The sequence below is a fragment of the Blennius ocellaris genome (genome assembly GCF_963422515.1).
Source record: "Blennius ocellaris genome assembly, chromosome: 9".
Classification (NCBI taxonomy): Eukaryota; Metazoa; Chordata; class Actinopteri; order Blenniiformes; family Blenniidae; genus Blennius; species Blennius ocellaris.
The window spans coordinates 15353869-15372842 of NC_137658.1; the positions used below are offsets into that span (position 1 = coordinate 15353869).

Consider the following 18974-nt stretch of genomic DNA (forward strand, 5'->3'; position numbering starts at 1 on the left):
GAAGAAAACAGTAACCACAGCTGACAGCACACTAAGCCGCACTTCATTCGGGCCAATTTCTCTTCAAACACATCTGGACATAATGGCTACCATCACAGTCCCTTCTGAGTGTATTGATTTGGAACTAACCTTTTGGTGTGAAATATGAAAGAAGCCAAATACTGTTTATGAATGTCCGCTGTAATTGGAACGAGCAGATGTTGCAATACTGTTCCTCTGTGTTCAATAACAGGGCTCTTGTTCTATTTTTCTCCTCCACCATGTCTGTTCACTCCCCCTTTCCCTTTCATTCTACTCCTTCCTCCTCTCCACTGTCCTTCTGCTCCCCCTCTCACTTACACCTTCCACTCCTTCATCGCTCTATCTTCGCCCCTGCTCCCAGACTCTGTGCGCTGTGCTGTGCCTGTGCTGAGTGACTAAGTGGAGCCCGACGAGCCATGGAGGAGATGGACAGCAAACCCTACCAGCCATTGTCGAAGGGGCGCCATGAAATGGAGATGTCCTACACCAGCTCATCTGATGAGAGCGAGGACGGCCGCACTCACCATCGCTCCTACACCTCACGCGAAACCCTGCCCGACTACACACACGAGCTGCGCCTCACCCTCGGTTCCCATCGGGAGAGACAGAACAACTACAGCCAACCCCAACCAGGTACCGGCTCAAGCTTATCGTAGCATCGGGGTACGCTTAGGTCAGTGACGGCTACTGGAAAATATAGCTGCACTTTACTGCATGTGGACTCAAATGAAAAGTGGTACTGATACGCTGACATGCATGCACGCACGATCGCGCGCGCACACACACACACACACACACACACACACACACACACACACACACACACACACACACACACACACACACACACACACACACACACACACAGAGGTCTTTAAAAGGACCTATGTGAATTAGCTATTACAGTCCACAATGAGCCACAAGGACAGTCGGAGGCAGCCAATTACCTCTCCTCTGCGGAGGTGATATTTCTCTCCCACAGCTAAACTAGGTCAACCCCAAATCTCTCCGGCCTCACCTGGGGTATAACACCACCCGTCATTACACACACGCACACTGCTGGACACAGACACGGGCGGACAGAAGCATGCACAGGCACACACAGCTTGACACATGCACACCGAAAAAATTCTTCCCTCCCGGTGACAGGAGGAGAAATGGGCCAGCGCGTGCTGTGATAGATGGCCTTTATGCAGGTCATGTGTGGTGTTAAGAGAGAAGCCGCAGCTCATCAGGCGCACGCCGCTGTGCAGGTTTCATTGTGATCAATAGATAGTCTTTCTACCGCTTCAACCTCCCGCCACTCCGTGAGACCGACCCACCATGCTAACAAGTAGCATTAGCCATTCATAACAGTCGCAACTCCTGACAAGCAGTCTGCTCCGGGGATTACATGGTTTGAATGCCACCTGCTATAGATTTTGTCTCACGGTTCGGCATGCAGCAGCTCATCAATGGCCATTAGTCATCATGATGTTGCTTCAATATCTTCTGCAACACCGTAGTGTCAAGGAGCACTTCACTCCTTTTTTTGTTTTTTCAGCCTTTCTGTTTCCATAACAAACAACCTCCCCTACCATCAGTGTCATATGGTAAGGTGCAGAAGACCCCAAAGCAGCCTTTGAAATGTCAATGGCAGCCGGTACTGGAAAGCACATCTGTTCATCTTTGGGCAACAGAGTTATATATAGTATACCCTACCTAAGTAACCAACTGTTAAGGGGGGGACATTGCCTCCAGTGACATTTTTAATGGATTACGGTGTTCCTGACAAAGATCAGCCAATTCGTTTCTCCCCTAATTCCCCACCCATGTTCTTCATATTTTCCTTCATCTTTTAAATCACCATCTTGCCCTCTCCTCCCTTTCTCCTCCTCCCCTCTTTCCCTTCTCCCAGCTGTTTTTTTCCCTAATATTACAAATTCCTCTCTTCCCATTTAATACTGCACCACTCCTTTGCTTTCTGTCTGTGCCACACCTGTCTCTACTGAGGCTGTTTACACGCCACAGACACTGTTGCTGGATGGGAAGATACACAGCTACATCCCCAGCCCCACGATCATTTCACAGCACTCAAGAGAGCTGATTACTTTTTGTTTGCCTATTAATTAAGTTCAAACTAATTAGTTCACGCATTTGGACATTTTATTTACAAAGCCAGAAATCTGTTACAGCACAAATGTTTGAATAATTCAAGAAGCAGCAGCCTCACAAGAACCTGATTGTTTTGAGTATGTATGCTTCTTTCATCACTTAATGCAGTTCAGAGTCTTGCAAATAAGACGTTCTGATTGAACTGGTTGAATAATGATAATAATAATAATCTGTTGACTGAAAGGTATTCCTATGTGAATGACTATTATGAGCGCATCTATTAAAAATACTAACATCCAACTGCCATGTTGATTATTAAATTCAGTCCTTCTTATTAAAGTTCATTCCAGTATATCAAAATATAGCTGTACCTGTTTTCCTTTAAAAACCCAAGGTTTTTTTTCCTCCATGCCCGCAATAGCGCCTGCAGCTGTTTGTGGCTTTGGCCATTTCCATCAGTCATATAGTAAAGCAGTCCATATACAAGGAGCTCATTAAAGGGGGGGCATTTACCTCATTTTCAGAAAATGTAATATAGTAGAGCTCAGTTTAAGTACATTTTCATATTTCAGGGGTAAAAATAAAATCGATATTTATCAAATGTTATTTAGTTTGATTAACCCAAAGTCTTCACATGCCGATCTGAGAGCACACTACACTACACCTTTGGCTCACAGGATAACCATTTCCTCTGATAAGCCACTTTCACGGGTGTTCTGGTGCGTCAGTGTTTAATTCACCAATATGCACCATTGTCTTTTTGTAATTTGGCATCAGGATCATCAAATTGTCCACAGATGATCATCTTGTTATTGGAAACTATGAGAGTAGGTTCTCATACACATTGCAGACTTTCTAGCATTTGGATTTGACTTGTAAAATGTAGTATGGAGGCATTGTTTTGAGCTTTATCGGTCATTTATAGGGAAAACTATTCAAACTGGGCAGTATTTCCCCCTAATTTTGATTCTTACCGACTAATGTGGACACTCGTGTTTCAATTGGGTTCAATGTTGAGTAAGAGCTCTTCCACCAGCATGGACAAAAAAAAATAAATTCTACATTCTCCTTTAGTGTAAATTGCACCGTGTCAGTTCACATCTATTGAATGACTTGTTTCTTCCACTGACAGGTACAGGTTCTTCATATAATTGTCTAGCAACATTATAGGAGTTGAGTGATTGTTTTTACCATTTTCCTGCCATGCTTTTTCACGTTTCTTTCACATTACTAGGTCAACACCACAACAGTCGAAAATAGCATTACATTCACTCTGCAGCACATCTTGACATTTAATAGAAAACAATTTTTCTCCACAAAACAAGTGATTTTGTAAAGGATTTCTTTTTCCCTCCTTAGCTGGCTGTAGTTGCACCAGTCAAAATGGACACTGTCAATTGGTCAATATGTCACACTGCATGAACGACAGTGTTGGCATCCATTTGCAGCACAACTTTCAGGGGTGGTAACAGCAAATTTTGGTGAATAAAAAAGAAGAAAAGTCTATGTTTAATTTTCTGGGCAACACTAAGGATAGCTTTCTTTTCTCCAACACAACAAACTCTCCACCACTCCCCAATCACCAGTTGTCACTCGGGGTCCCATCACTGCCCTCATGCAACAACACTTTTCTTCACTGAAGATTATGAAGTATGATTCTACCTGTTAGGGGGTCTTCTGACTGTGAATATTGAATTTTTCCATAGTAAATAGTCTGAGCATGCAGTGAAAACAAACATGTATTTACATGTGTGAACACATGGTAGCACAGTAATATACTGGACCAATTTAACACAAGTCACCCATTTAAAAACAATGGAAACAGATATGAATGGATTTAAAAATTTGAGCACCACTTGTCCCCAAAAGGTAACTTTTTCCTCTCTTGATTACAACTTTAATTTTAATTTTAATTTTCGAATACAACAAAAGTTGCGGTTGATATCCTAGAGAGCACTGCATGTTTGTTTCCAAACTTCACTCCTCCTTGTGGAAAGTAACACAAGCTGACATTTGAGTAACCCCATAACATCACAGATGCATTGCCACATAATTGTCTTAGCTTATGTGCTCACATCAAACCTTAAACATGCCCACACATCAGCCAGCATCCCTCTCCCAGTGGAGTCGACATAAACAAGGTTTAAAAGGTCCCTAATAAAGCAAATAAACCACCACAAAACTGACAGCAGAGCTGCTGAGGACCGGCCTGAAGAGCTGCGAGCAGGAACATATCGTGACAGCAACAAGGCTCGGGGGTCTTCACAAATTGCCCTTTTTAGTCAACAGATTCTCCGGACTGTCATCAACTCGTCCCTCCTCAGTCGTAGACTGCTCTGCCATTTTTGTCCAGTCACGTGCACAAAAACTTTCTAAAGTGATGTGATGAGCTGATGTCTGCAGACTGTGCTTGTGAATTAATGATAATGAGGAGATTATGCAGGTGACGAAAGAAAGTATGTGGAATACATTGGTTTCATTAGTAACTGTTGACTGATTCAGTGATCTCAAAACAGGAACACACCAAACCCTTTCTGCAAAGTAATTTAATTACATATTCCAACAAGCCTTTAATTTTTGAGAACACTTTTGTGTTTATGCAGACTGCATCACAATGACATTATGCTTCAAACTGTTTGAGCAAATCCTGTGATTTTTACCAACATCTAACACTGGGCGAGACTAATTTAGAAAACTAGTAAAATATGAAGTACATTTTTGCAGAATTGTGTCTAGATTGGCTGGCTATACCAGCAGGAAATGAGAACTTATTCGTAAAATTGCCTTCTGTCTAATCAGGCCTTGAAATCCGTTTTCCTTTTTCCTGTTTTAGAAATATATTTCCAAATGAAATGTTTAAGATGGGTTTTCAGTCTGCAGTCGATCCGTGTTTGTTGCGTCTGGGAAATAGCCCTATTTGCTCGTGAATTGCCCTCTTGAAGCCAATTTGAGCTAAACAGTGGTGTGTAGTGGTGACCAATCTTAGGCCGCTTTAATTCCAGCAGAACAGTATGTGAGCCACAGTTGGTCTTGACCCCATCAAACAGTCACAGCAGGACACATCGCTGGTCAATGGAGTGGTCAACAGGACTGTGGCTTTTATTGAAACGCTGCGGCTTGTGTTCAGAGGGCCCGACCCCACACACATATTAACTGCACTAAGTGAGGAGGAAGGGAAGTCCCTCTCTTCTGAGCTCTCTTCAGCCTATACGCTACCGGGCGGATCTATCTGTATAGATTTCAATTTATGCTGAGATTTCTTTACAATTACATCAGTTCCATCACTTCCACTTATGCATTCTAAACACAAAACTCGGGCAGTGAGGGTTGAGGGAGAAAATTTACTCAACTGCCTCCACAGGAAAAAAAAGTGGAGCTCAATTGAATTGAATTGAATTGAAGTGTAACCAGAAGACTAACACAGTATATCTGATGTTCTCAGATAACAGGTTGATGCTTGGGATTGGAGGGCGCTCTAATACCTGAAAGCATATGAAGCTCAATTTTTCCCTCAGTCTGAGTCAATATTAATAAGGTTTGATCTTTATCTGATCTCTTCACCTCACCAAGGAGAATATAGATGAGATCAGTGCTCTGTTTGAGCAGCAGTTCAATACATCTCAAGCTCAATAACATACGTCAGGCAGCCTGAACAGGATATGGCTTCACTGCAAATGGTTAAGAAAAATTGAGGGTGGCATTTTGATTTGGATTTATGCTGAAAAACTTTTAATAAATGCTTGCTCAAATAACAGCCTGTCTCTTGACATTATTTGGGAGGTGTGCGGTATTTGGCTTGTAAATGCCCGTCTCTAACAAACACCTGGTCAGCTTAGTTGCTGAAGCAAATAAAAAACATTAGGGGCTTTACAGATCCATGCCTACAGTCCTCTCCATCTGCCGTCTCTCTCTTCTCCTGTAGATTTAGACTTCTGTAAGGCCGGCCAGATGAGGAGCCCGGACTACCACATCCACCCACAGCAGCAGCAGCAGCAGCAGCAGCAGCATCAGGAGGAGGAGGAGGAAGCGCTTTGCTCCGGGCCGGCCGCTCACGTCCGCGGCTACTCCCTCGGCGTGGGATCGGACGTGGACACGGAGCCGGAGGTGGATCCCTCCCCTGCTCACGGCCTGCAGCACATGTGGATGCGCGGCCTCAAGTCTGAGCAGAGCTCCTGCCTCACGAGCCGCGCCAACTCTGCCCTGTCTCTCACCGACACCGAACATGACAGGAAGTCTGAGCCTGACAATGGTGAGTAGAAAAAAAAAACACCTTTTGATTCCTCAATGGGATTGTCCATCACTGTGTCAAATAAGGAGCAGAGATCAGCTTAGCAGTTGAGTAGCACACCTTTGATGATTTTTTTTTTTTTTTTCTGTTGGTGTAAGTCGCACCCAGCATGCCATGAAGTGGGGTAGCTTGTTTTATTTTCCCATTTTGACAGAATTTCACATCACATATTGTATGTAAACTCAATAGGTTACAACTAAGTTTCTCACCGAAGAATAAAAAGAGAAACAACATGGAATGTTTTAAAGGTTTTTCAAGGTTTAAGTTAGAGCCTTGGGCAATTACGTGATTGAAAGTCATTTTTTTGAACTCATGGTAATGCTTAAGTTCTTCTTTCTTTGAAGGTTCTTTGATGTGACTAAATACAGGAAATGTGCTATTGGTTACTGGCTCCTGAAAGTGAGCTGGTTTCGGAGGTGAACCTGGGGTTGAGTGGGTATGGAGCTCCAGCAAAGTCCGGTGACGAACATCTGCAGAGTACAACTCGCCGAAAGATTGAATATCTTATATATAAGATTTAAGCTTGTGTGGATTTGGGTTTAAAGTTTTGAGCAGAGAGGAGTTGTGGGGGTCGTATATGTGCAGCGCCTGACCGGCTGCCTTAGGGCACATGACAACTGCCTCTGTGGGAAGACTCCAGCCTGCAAGGAAGGGAGGAGAAGTTGAGAGGCGGGGGTGAAGATATGGGGCCAACTAGAGAAGAAGCCTGGGCTTGTGCCAGATATCTGTCTTACACTGCTGGTGCTTGGCTGGGCTCCCCGCAGATGGAGAGTTAGTTAGAGGTGCACACAAACAAAGACAGAGCTCTCCAACCCATCCCCAAGGGCACTGTCTGTTTATGTGTCGCAAAAAAGGTGGAACGTATTCAGTGGCTGAGTAAAAGAAGGAGAGAGAGAGAGAGAGAGAGAGAGAGAGAGAGAGAGAGAGAGAGAGAGAGAGAGAAATAGAGAGAAGGGGGGAATTAAAGATGGGGAAGAATAAGAGACAGGGAGAGAAAAAAATGCTAATGAGAGAATAGAAATGGTAATGTAATGGTATAATTAGAATGTGAATAAAAGGAAATGAGTAGTTGAGGGTAAAACAGGTGAAGGAGAAGCCAGTTTCCAGTGAGTGTTGGACATGACAATGAGACGACTGAGGGAGAGGAAGAGAGGGATGATGCAAGAAAGGTTTTAGGATGCTTGTTTATGTTTAGGGTGGACCCAGGGGGCCTGTTTAATGACAGGCGGTCTGGACATGGAGCCAGCCTCGGAGAAAAATTGCACGATCGGGGAGAGGAGGAGCGAGTGGGAGTGAGAGAGAGAGCGAGAGGAGAGAAAGCGAGAGGAGAGAAAGCGAGAGGAGAGAGGAGAGAGTGCTCGCAGCATTACACAGTAATCAATTTGAGATGGCTGCGTGCATATGGACTGAAGTTATTACCATTTGAGATGAGCGAGTCCATCTTTATCCAGGGTCAGAGTTAAAGCCGCACCAAAAAGAAAAAAATAAAAATAAAAGAGGAGGAAGGCAGATGGAGGTGCAGCAGAGGAAACAGAGGTGAATGCAGATGGGTGAAGTCACAGGAGTGAGAGGGGAGGATTTAAATGTTCAAAGCGTTTGGCTTTTGCCGCTACAATGCACCGGGAAAGCTGGTTTATGTGTGGATTGCATATGTCACGTGATGATGGAGCGTGTGTCCTGTGGCTCTCTAGACTTTGACACACTCTTGAGTATGTGCCTTATCCTTTCACTCACACTTACAACCCCTCACCCCCACCCCCCACACCACCACCACCCCTCCACCCTTCCTCTGTGTTCTCTTTACTGCATTGCTATCCTTTACTCTTTTCTTCCTCCCCCTCTCCGCCACCAGCGGACCCATTTATTCTCATCCTCTCCCCTGTCCATCTCTCTCTGACACATGGCCAGGTGTGTCCATGCGTGGCATCCTCTAATAGGAAATGCATTATGGATGTCACATTTCTCTCCATCAGCACAACAAAGTCTCACACGCCCCTCTGTTCCCGGCGATAATGAAAGTTAGAGCCACTCGCGAAAAGATGTCGGCGGAAAAAGGGGGCCGGAATCAAAAAGCTAACGTTCCTGCCAAAATGAAAGTGCATTTTAAGTCGGCCCGACCTTGCACTCCCTTTGTCTTCAGAGCTCGCCCCCTCCCAAGCCCATTAATGATGTCAGCTTCAAACTGGCAGGAATCCTTTTGTTCCTGGTCTGATTGAAGCTGACAAGTCAATTTAGTCACTATGTGTGTGTTTGTGTGTGTAGAGGTGTGGATTTGAAAAAAAAAAAAAAAGAGAGAAAAAGAAAAAGAAATGACAGAATGAGACGTAAAGGAAGAAGACATTCAGCCTGTGCCTGAAGCCACATTGGTGCAGATGTCTGTCTTTACTCTCCTTCATGTATTCGTGGGTTTCTGCGACAGGATGTTGGTGTTTTATTCGGGGGGGGGGGGGGGGGGGGGGGCATGTCCAACTGTGACACCTCCCTTGAGGAGAGCTGTAGGCAGTCTCAAGCAGCAGTCAGACCTGCTGACAAACTCGGAAAAACATCAACACCCCGTACCACAGACGGTGCATGGTGAGAACAGAGGAGATTGACAGTAGAAAGACAATGCGTAGTTCAGGTGGAGTTTACTGCTGACACACATGCACGCATGCACGCGCACACACACACACACACACTCACGCGCACACACACACACACACACACACACGAGTGCTGTACGGCCAAAGTATGTGGACAATCTGTGAAATTGCTTGTTGCTCCTTCATTGTTTTGTAGGCTCTCTAAAACCAAACAGTTAATATAAACGGGGAAAAATAAGAACTTTTTTCCTCACAGATCTATATTAGATTTTTTTTTTGTATATGAGTTATAAAGTGGGCCACATCCTGAAATAACTTCACAGCAATAAACTTGGAAATATGATGTTATTTATTACATATTTAAGAAAACTGTGGCCACTCATATTTCTTCTCTACTTTTATTGATATTGTGTTCAATTTGATATGGATCAGTAAATTAAATAACTTGGCTTGGAGAAATGGTTGAACAAAAGTCTAAAAATGTAGTTTTTTTTCCAACTGATAGCGGCTCGGGGACCAATATTTTAATGTTAAAAGGCTTTTTTCTAATTGTTTCCTTCGAATTAAATTCAAATGTCAAATCCAATTCCCAGCTTTAATTTGTTCATTTGTCTTCATAGACTTTCTCTACCCTTCATAGATGCACGTGGTATGATTGTGGAATACATAATATAAAAGCTGTGGCTGTCCAGGAAATTATAAAAAAAAGTTAAATCAACATGCAGTCTCAGACACTTTCTGTGATGGATTATGACCAAACTCCATGAACTGGCTGCAGGTTAGTGCACATATAAGGAGATCAGCTTGAAAGTCGTGGGTTCAAGAAATATTTTTATGTTATTGTTCTTTTTTTTTTAACTCTATAAATAAAACACAAATACTTTTTGATGTAACATCAATATATTGATTGAATGAAAACAAAGCAGACCCATTACTCTATATCACTATAGTTAGCTTTTACTTTAAAAAAAAAAAAGAAAAAAAAGAAAAAGCCTCTAAACAGCCTAAGTCTTCAAATAGATCAATTAGCTTTGAATACCGTCCGTCATTGTGAAAATATTCTACTCTACTCTATGGCTTTGAGTGAGACAAACGGCATCAGTCTGAATTGAGACTTGAATTAGCACGAGCGGTGACAGCTCTGCTGCACTCATACTTTAAAATCCCTTTATTGGGTGCTTTTTATCTGGTCCGCTGATTAAGTAACTTATTCATGAGAGTTTTAAAACAGGTCTGAGTTCTTGATCCCACCACAGCATAGAGAAAGAGGAGGTGGCAAATTTGCAGGCCTAAAGATTTCCGTCCGCATCTTAAAACCTTAATAAACAGCCTTAAAGTTTAGAGCATTTTAACCATACATGCCATTGCACAGCGTGTAGCAGAACACAAAGTCTGAGTCAGTTTGGTTGCACAATATTGAAAGAATGGAGCTAAAATAATATCTCTTGCTGAGAGTTGGATGAGAATATGCTGCAGAGACCATTGTCTTGTCTGTCTGTTACCAGGGTTACCAACTTTCATCTACCAGCTGGAGTGAGACTGTGTGGTGTTTGAAACAAAATCTGGACGAGGGAGTACAAATTATGCCTGTGAACAGATTTCGCCGGGAGTTATCAAGAAAATACATGTATTAGAATTATAATCTTCACAACAAAACCATAGATGAGTTTCAGCATGCTGCTTCATTATCCTACTGTCTATCGTTACTGCTTTATGCAAGCCTTAATTGTCTGTATCCATATTTCAATACCTTCTTCCATGAAAATGTTTTAAACAAAACATTGTAATGTAATTGTACTATTTATGCTTATAAAAAGACAGATCCCAAGAAACAAAAAAAAATAAAATCATTTATCATTGGTTTTCAACTTATGTGAAAGCTTTTAAATGAAAAATAATCATTTCTTTCGCAGTCCAGTAACATATCAGTGATCTTTAAAAAATATATATTTTCAGTGCATGAGCACTGTTTGAAACATGCTTCTACCCCAATTTGCGCGCTTTCTCCTGTCTTGTGTTTCCTCCTAACGAGATGTCAATGAGTTGATTTGTTATGTATGAAATGCAGTGTTTTGGATTTGTTATTCACTTACACCTGGCGAAGAATCATTTCCCAACAGGGACAATAAACCATATTGTTTTGTATTATATCAACAATGCAAATGAAAAAGAAATCATGCCAAAAGAGAAACTGAAACACTTGTAAAATTGTCTTGAAATAACAAAAACATTTTGTACATATATGGACATTTTAATTGTTAATTGGTCTGAATTGTGAAGCAAAAGAAAGACTCTGTAACAAGGCCACACACATTTGAACCGCTTTGGAGTCAGAGTTTGTTTTGAAATCTGAAAGACATCCTGACACCCGGTTTTGTCTTGAGTGCCGGGGAAGCCTTTTAACCTATAGCTATATGCTTCTAAAAGAAATGGCTTTGAAGCTTCCTCTTTTCTTCCTCCTCAGACGGCACGAGAGCCGGAGATGGAGTCTACCAGCGGGTGAACCTGTGGAGCTAAAACTATGAGCCGATTAAGAGGCGATTTATTAGGATGGAGGAAAGGGAAAGAAAAAAAAAAAAAAACTAGCTGGCTTCATGAACCAGCCAAACAAACAGTGTAATGTGTGCTTAGTTTCTATACAAACAGGAATATGAAAATCGCTATTTTTGAATGGAAATGTAATGGCACGGTGTTGTGATCATTTCCTGATGAACAACAGGTTGTACTCGGAACATGCGGCGCTTTGCTGGCAGTTTCCCTGAAAGTCACTGTACCTGTCGGTTATTACTTCGCTGTTTGTGCATGGATCAAGTAAACAGGATTGGGTTAATAAGTGAGCTTTGGAGGTGTTGGATATTGTCGGCAATAAACAGTGACTGGGTGCAAGTGCTTTAATAAACGTGACAGACGGGAAAGAGGACTGGCGGGGCAGATAGATTCGATATCAGTCATCTGAATTACTGCAGCGTGGAATAATAAGAATTGACATTAGCTGTATTATCTCTGCGACAACACTCTTGTATAATGAGATGCTAATTAGTTGACCACTTTGTCATTAGTTTAATCAGTTTTGCTCTTCTCTCTCTTCTCTGAGCTTATCTATTTCTCCCCTCCACTTAGGAGATTGACACATTGTCATGTAGCAGGCAGCTTCCTGGTTTTACATCGCTGCTCTCCACGCACGCCGTTCACCCGGCGCAACGCCTTCTGGGGCAGCTGAAAACAGCCCCCGTCGCTCATTAATATCACATAACATTCTGCGTGAAAATGCAAATATCTGTGTAATTACCCCGGCCCAAGTAAGCACTTGATCCTGATTGGCCGCAGGAGGTCCATTATTTCTTAAGAAACTTGACAACTCCCTTATAACTGATCACAGAACTAAATTAATACACCAGGAAGGTTTGAGTTTTCCATTTGTGCCGTACGCTGCAGATAATAGTTGGGAGGAAATGGCTTTTCAAATTGCCTCAAACATGGATTCCCCCAAGTTCGCCATCAAGCTTCTTGAAAGCAGTGGCACTGAAAACACGTTTCATTATGGATGATGTACCTTTACATTGAGAGGGAGCAAACCATATCTCTTTATCTGAGTGAGGGAACGGCCCTAGAAATAAACAAAGCACAATATTAATTTGATATTTTGATGAATTTTTCAAAGAATTGCCTCCATATTCAGAATTTGGCATAATCATTATTCTCTGCTGGTGTTGGATGAATATTCTCATGCAGGGTTCTTACCAGTAAAATAATAAATCTCGTCGATCACGTGAACCAAAGCCTGAAGACAAAGGAATTTCAAAATAATTGAGAGGCCCTCCCGCGTTAATTTCCATCAGGCATGAATTTATTTACACTCGACAGCTTGAGGCTCTTCATTTCAATTTGAGAAAATAATTTGTCAAACATATTCTCTTCCAAGTATTAATTCCTTTGTTCATGCGTATACCATATATTGACTCAGCTGTGGAACTGAGCCGGATGAGTGACAATGTTAAGCATGTGTGTACCTTCTTTTTTAAATGATTATTCTATTTTATACTTTGGCGGTTTGAAAACAGTTGCATGTTGAAGATATCACAAAAGAATGTTATAGTTCATGAATCACAAGGAGGTGGAGAAATGTTCCACTTCCCACTGGGAATAATGCACGTGAATGCATTTGTAACAAATAAATCAGCTGCATTTCACCGCCTCTTGGTTGAAGTGTTTGATGATGAGCTTGTTTGTCTCTTTTCTGGACTCTGACAGCAGCAATAAAACAGCACTGCTCCAGACAACCATGTAGCTCTTTCACTGCCAATTCATTGTCATGTGAATGCTATAAAACTGGGAAATGGGAACTTCCTTGCTGGTAAAACTCACAGTTTCCAACAGCTTGAATGCAGAAAAAGTTACAGTTGCTTGTATTTCATTGTTCGAAAATTAAAATGAGACAACACTAAATCAACTAAACATTTACTCACACGTATGCATATTAGAATTCAGGAATACATTTCGGAGTTACTGCAATCCACCTACGGCTAATTTAAAATGACTAATTTAATATAGCTACTGCAGAACTGAGCCAAAAGCCTTTCTGTCTCATTTCTGCTCACTAATTTCTATTTCCCTTAATTTGCCTTTTCAGTAGATGAAGGATAAGCACCGTGAAGACTTGAATGAGGTTCTGAAAGTTTCTCGGTAACAGAGTAGATGCTGCCAGGTCTACAACTCCCAGATCCCTAAATGAGGCACATTGCTCCAGAATGGATTGTTGCTATTAAAGCCTCAAATAAAGTCACTTAGTGTTTTGTATTTATTTATTTTATTTAAATACTCAATGCAGTTGTCCTTGCCTCAAAACAAGACAAGCGTGAATGTTTCCTCAAACATAAATGTTACATGCCCGCCATAAAGCGGGCTGTTCGAGGGCCTTGGGGACTGAGCAATGTCATAGAGGGGCCCTTATTTCCTTCATAAGCAAGGTCCATTATTTTTTTTATAATGATGTGCTAAAGTTTTCGCCAAGCTGTGTTCAAGTCAGAACTGCAGAAGGTTAGCAAGGGCGTGGAGACAAAGAGCGGGGGGCTGGCGTAAAAACACTGACCGTACAGTTTAATGAGCAAGTGTACCGTGCAATGGAAGACAAAGGCAGGGCACAGCGAAGAGAGGAAGACAGCGGGCCTTGCTAGAAAAGTCAAGACTTTGCCCAAGATCTTAGAGGACCATCATTAGAACATGCTGGAAGTTTTACACTACTTTTAATATCAGCCAGCAGTCATTTGCTAAGTTGGAAAACAGCACTTAGATGTTCTGATGGAACCTGGTGAAATAGCAACAGGTGTTACACAGTATTAGATTTCAGACGGGAATCAGATTTTTGAGGATTTCTCTGCTATATGACGCAACGCTGACATTTATTAGGCAATATGGACTTTTAATTGGACAGAGAGGGAATTACAAATGTTTCATGTAAGCTCCTTTATCCAGGAGTGTCAGATGAGAGCGTTTAAGCAACGTGAATGAAATGGATTTTGTGTATTTTTCCTCCTTCTGATGTTGGAAGACACAAAGCTCTTTTTGGCAGCTCCGCTGCCGTGATAACCTCGCCGGAATCCGGAAGCTGCAATGCCCTCGGAGATTGAGACATCTGCAGATGTGCCAATGCAGACGAGCACACACGGACACATGGAAGCTGCGTCCTCGCCGTGTCCTCTCCTCACCTCCCCGGTGTGTTTGTGTGCGCGTGAAAGCAAAGGTCTAAGTGGCCACATCAGGCAAACAGCTGCATACTCTAACTCCCTCCTCGCCTTCTCGAGGCCCAGGGGGGTTTGCAGGAATGGATTTGTCTATTAGCTCGTAAAGAACATTGCTCAGTGCCATATCGATCATCTGAGCTGTAACGTTTAGGGTCTTTAAGTTGTAGAGTTGATCTAGTGGTACATGGACTCCCCTGGCTATTTTACTAGAGTGAGAGATGATCAACTTAACCCTGGTGCTGTGCTTGGCCAGAGGAAACGCTATAAACACGTCCGCTGGAGCCAGAAACCGTTTTTATTGAACCGCCCATTCAGCCGTCCAGGAGAGGCTGAAGAGCTACCATGAATCCACCAGGTGCCTCATTGTAGCGACCGTGCAAGGAGTCCGCTTTCCCCCCGCTCTTTAATAGCAGCCTCATCACACAGTTAGCCATGCAGGCCTCTGTTCTTGACAAGCTGTCAGGATGTTGGACCCCACCCTGTTGTCCTAATGATGGACCTTTACAGCTCACTGATCCAAAGGAGGAGCCACTGGACTGTACCGTGGCTTGATGGGGGGTTAGGGATGTATGTTTCCGTGTGTGTGTGTGTGTGTGTGTGTGTGTGTGTGTGTGTGTGTGTGTGTGTGTGTGTGTGTGTGTGTGTGTGTGTGTGTGTGTGTGTGTGTGTGTGTGTGTGTGTGTGTGTGTGTGTGTGTGTGTGTGTGTGTGTGTGTGTGTGTGTGTGTGAGACCGGAAAACGAGAGCACGAGAGAAAGAAAGAAATCATTTTATGTTCTGTCTCTCAGTAAACGCTTATGCCCTTCCTTCATCCTCATCTCGCTGCCATGGCAACAGTCATCAAATCAGAACATCAGCCGGAGCTTTCATCTCGCGCCGTCCACTGGGCTGCCTGCAGGCTGTCTGTATACATAAGCGCTGTGATGGAAACATCAGAGTCCAGCTACTACTTGCCATTTTAATAAGCGGTCACATCCCGCACAATCCAGCCATCACCTACACAATAGAGGAGGGTGAGAAGCGAGCTCATATTTTCGCTCTCCCTCGTGCACTTTTTAGATTTATATATATATATATTTTTTTTTAAACAGTCAAATAAGCGGGCTTAAAACAGTTTTTAGCTCCCAGCACTGCTGGAGTATTAAAATGAGAGGAGAGCATGGTGAGTGGCACATGAATAAGCTCACAGCAGAAAGGAACAATAGCCCTGAGAATGTACCGAGAGATTAGCGGAAATCAGAGTGTTCTGCACTGGGGGAAGAGAGGCTGCGAGGGGGCGGAGGACACAAAGGTGCCTGTATGGACACACTAACACACAAACTGAGATGCCCACACATGCTCCCGCTGTGAGGTGTGTGCCCGTTTGTGTATGTGAGGGTCAGTGGTGTATGTATTTTGGATACGTGGTCGGAAATACAAGCATAAACATGGTGGGATTGACAAGAACAACCATGGAGACGAGGAGGAGGGATAAAGAAAAGAAAAGTTTCTGAAAAGAGAAATGTTCTCATCCTGTTCCCTCGTGTCTAAAGTGTTTTGAGGAAAGACGCCGACGTCTGAATGGGCAGCTAGAAAGCGCCAAATGAACAATAACGGAGAAAGGGAGAGAAGGAGTAAGCAAATCTGGACCTTTATATCCTTCACAATGCAATCCTGAGCACGGCTGAATCGAACCTGTCGCTTAGCAGGCTTGTAGCGTGGAATAAAACTTCCCAGAATAATGAACACGCAGGTTCATTGTTAATCTGATAATCAGAATTGCCATCTGAGCCTGCAGAGGGATTTGAAAGCATTTGCCAAGAGGATGTCAGTGATAGTGGCGACAGCGTCGTGGTCTTGTACCCCCCCCTCACCCTCACACGTCTCCCCGCCGCCGTCAACAATCGCTGCCATTTTGATTTAACTGCTTATAGTAATGGCTTCTCCTCCGTCGCAGCCGCCACGCTGCTGCCAGGGATACTTCTGCCATTAGCTGGTGTTGGTGCCAGCGTTAAGGGCTGCCACCGCACCTCGGTGCCAGCAGTCGAGGCTGTTGTTACATGGCGCGATGCCCCGAGCCTGTCAGACCTCCAGGGTGTGCGCGCCACCTGTCGTTATCAGCGCTCAGCCCTGGCAGCTCCGGACAGTTAATGGTCCACTGGGTCTCACCCAACATTCTGCTGACCAGTGTGAGCGCTGCTGGTCGGGGGACGGGTGGGACACCTGCACACACAAACACCCCCCCCCAATGTGTACGTGAACGTACCTTTGAGATTGAGGTAGTGGCTTGGAAAATGAAGGCGGGTATACAAGTCTATTTAACATATTCACTTTTGCCCTGGGATGCACCTAAACTCTCTGGAGAGGTGTCAGTATGATTTATAGGGCTGGATTGTAACCTTTGTCACAGGCAGCTTTTAATTGAAAAGGCAACAATAGGACTTTGGAAAGCCATTAATTGTTACGGTTAATTAAGGTAAACATTAAATGAAGAGATTTTTAATTGGTTTCTCTTGATGAGGGTGGGGATTTGGGGTGACCAGAATCTGCATGTAAATAACTGAAAACTCCTCCAGGCCTTGGTTGTCGTCTCTGTCACAGAATCCTCTCTCTCTCTCTCTGTCCATCTTTCTCCCTGTTTGTTTTTCTCTCCACTTCTTTCACCCCCCCCCCCCCCCCCCCCCAACCCTCCTGCACACGCCACACAAGCAGACGTGCACCGCGGGCTTGTGCACCTTGAGCCACGACCGAGCTGTCAGTGACACAAATGGGGTGCTTTCGTCAAGTGGCATTGATGTGATGTATGTACACGCTAAATGCTAAACTGGCGGTCCCTGAAGAAACACATTTGTTAAGATGAGACATGACAGATTGGCATAAGATGTCACCTTCATATTTACAATACACAAAATTATCCCAAGGCCTCCACCGTCCAAGCAGGCTGTGTTTATTTTTAGCAATTGGCTTTTTTTCTTTTGCTGTGTATTGTTTCAAGAGAGAGGTATTCGTTGGTATGCGTGTGCCCACCGGTACTCATCACAGAATGCTTGATTGACCACATCCTCCTTCCGCTCGGCATCCATTTATCTGCTGTCATCCCGTGACAAAGATTTCAGTGTGTACATATGGAAAATAGTACAAATACATCAAACGGTTTCGCCTTTATTCTTTATTCTATTTATTCTGTTTGTCCTCTGAACAGCTGCCACATGTGCCGGAGGAGAGGGCGTTAACACTGCGCCCAATCACTTTGCTTGATAGATCACCCTCGCACCAGATAGATAATCACGCTGTTAAATAAATAGCTCCTTAAAATGCTTCAGAACGCTGCTAAAAGCATGAGCTTTTTATGGGTGACACAGGGGGGAAAAAAAAGAGTGGTGGTGTCGGGAGAGGCAATGGGACTGAATTTGTATGGCGGTGTCTGCAGGTGAGCGTGTGTGTGCATGCATGTTTGTGTGTGCGTGCATGTTTGTGTGTGCGTGGATGGAGCAGGCAGACAATTGGACGGCTGCTTGGTCACCCCGTCACCCCGCTGCAGTGGAAAAGCTTCTCATGGCCAATGCAGGGCTCTTGCCAGTGTTTCAAAAAAAAAAAAAAAAAAAAATGAATGTGCTGGTGCTGTCCAAACAGATGCTCAATGCCATTTCCAGATAGTGTTTGCGTGTGCGTGGTGGGTGGAGTGAGGATGTGTACGTGTGTAGATACGAACGTCGCATGTGTGTATGTGAGCGAGTGCGCTTTGCTTTTGTTAATGTCTGTGTTGCCGTACTTTGCTCCAAACAGATGTTTCTCCCCCTACTGTTTATGTGTGTACTTGCGGAATCAGATCAACACCAGCCGGTGCTGTGAGTCTGGCCAAGGTGGATAATATTCAGGGAAAGCTGCGGACAAAGCTACACACAAACACGCTACATTCGAGGAAATGGGTAGAGTGTGACGTGCAGGGAACACATGTAAGCAAACCTTTACATTGGACATGCTGTGACATTCCCTGCTTTGTCTGAGTCAGTGGATTAAGGAGAAGATTATCACAACATGAACAGTTCTGTTGCTCAGCAATCACAAGAAATTCCATACCCTTAACGGCCTTTAGAAGTGTGTATAAACTTGAAGAACAGCATTCAAACCCTTCTATTCAAATTGTGACTTTTCAAGTACAATCGGCAAGAGCTGTGTGACGTTGGGTCTGTATTATTATTATTATTATTATAAATCCATAATATCAGTACCCCAACTCTTTATTCAAAACCTTTCCTTTGAATCATTT

General features: G+C 43.5%; 1 protein-coding gene across 1 annotated transcript in view; it reads left to right on the forward strand.

Annotated features, from left to right (window-relative positions):
- Positions 1-437: 437 nt before the first annotated feature.
- Positions 438-18974, forward strand: part of tenm1 (teneurin transmembrane protein 1) — a gene marked incomplete at both ends in the record, with an annotated part of 191939 nt that continues 173402 nt past the window's right edge. Inside the window, 2 exons of the mRNA XM_080501719.1 lie at positions 438-654; positions 6038-6364. Coding sequence (XP_080357845.1) covers positions 438-654; positions 6038-6364 — 544 coding nt within the window. The remainder of the gene's footprint in view (positions 655-6037; positions 6365-18974) is intronic.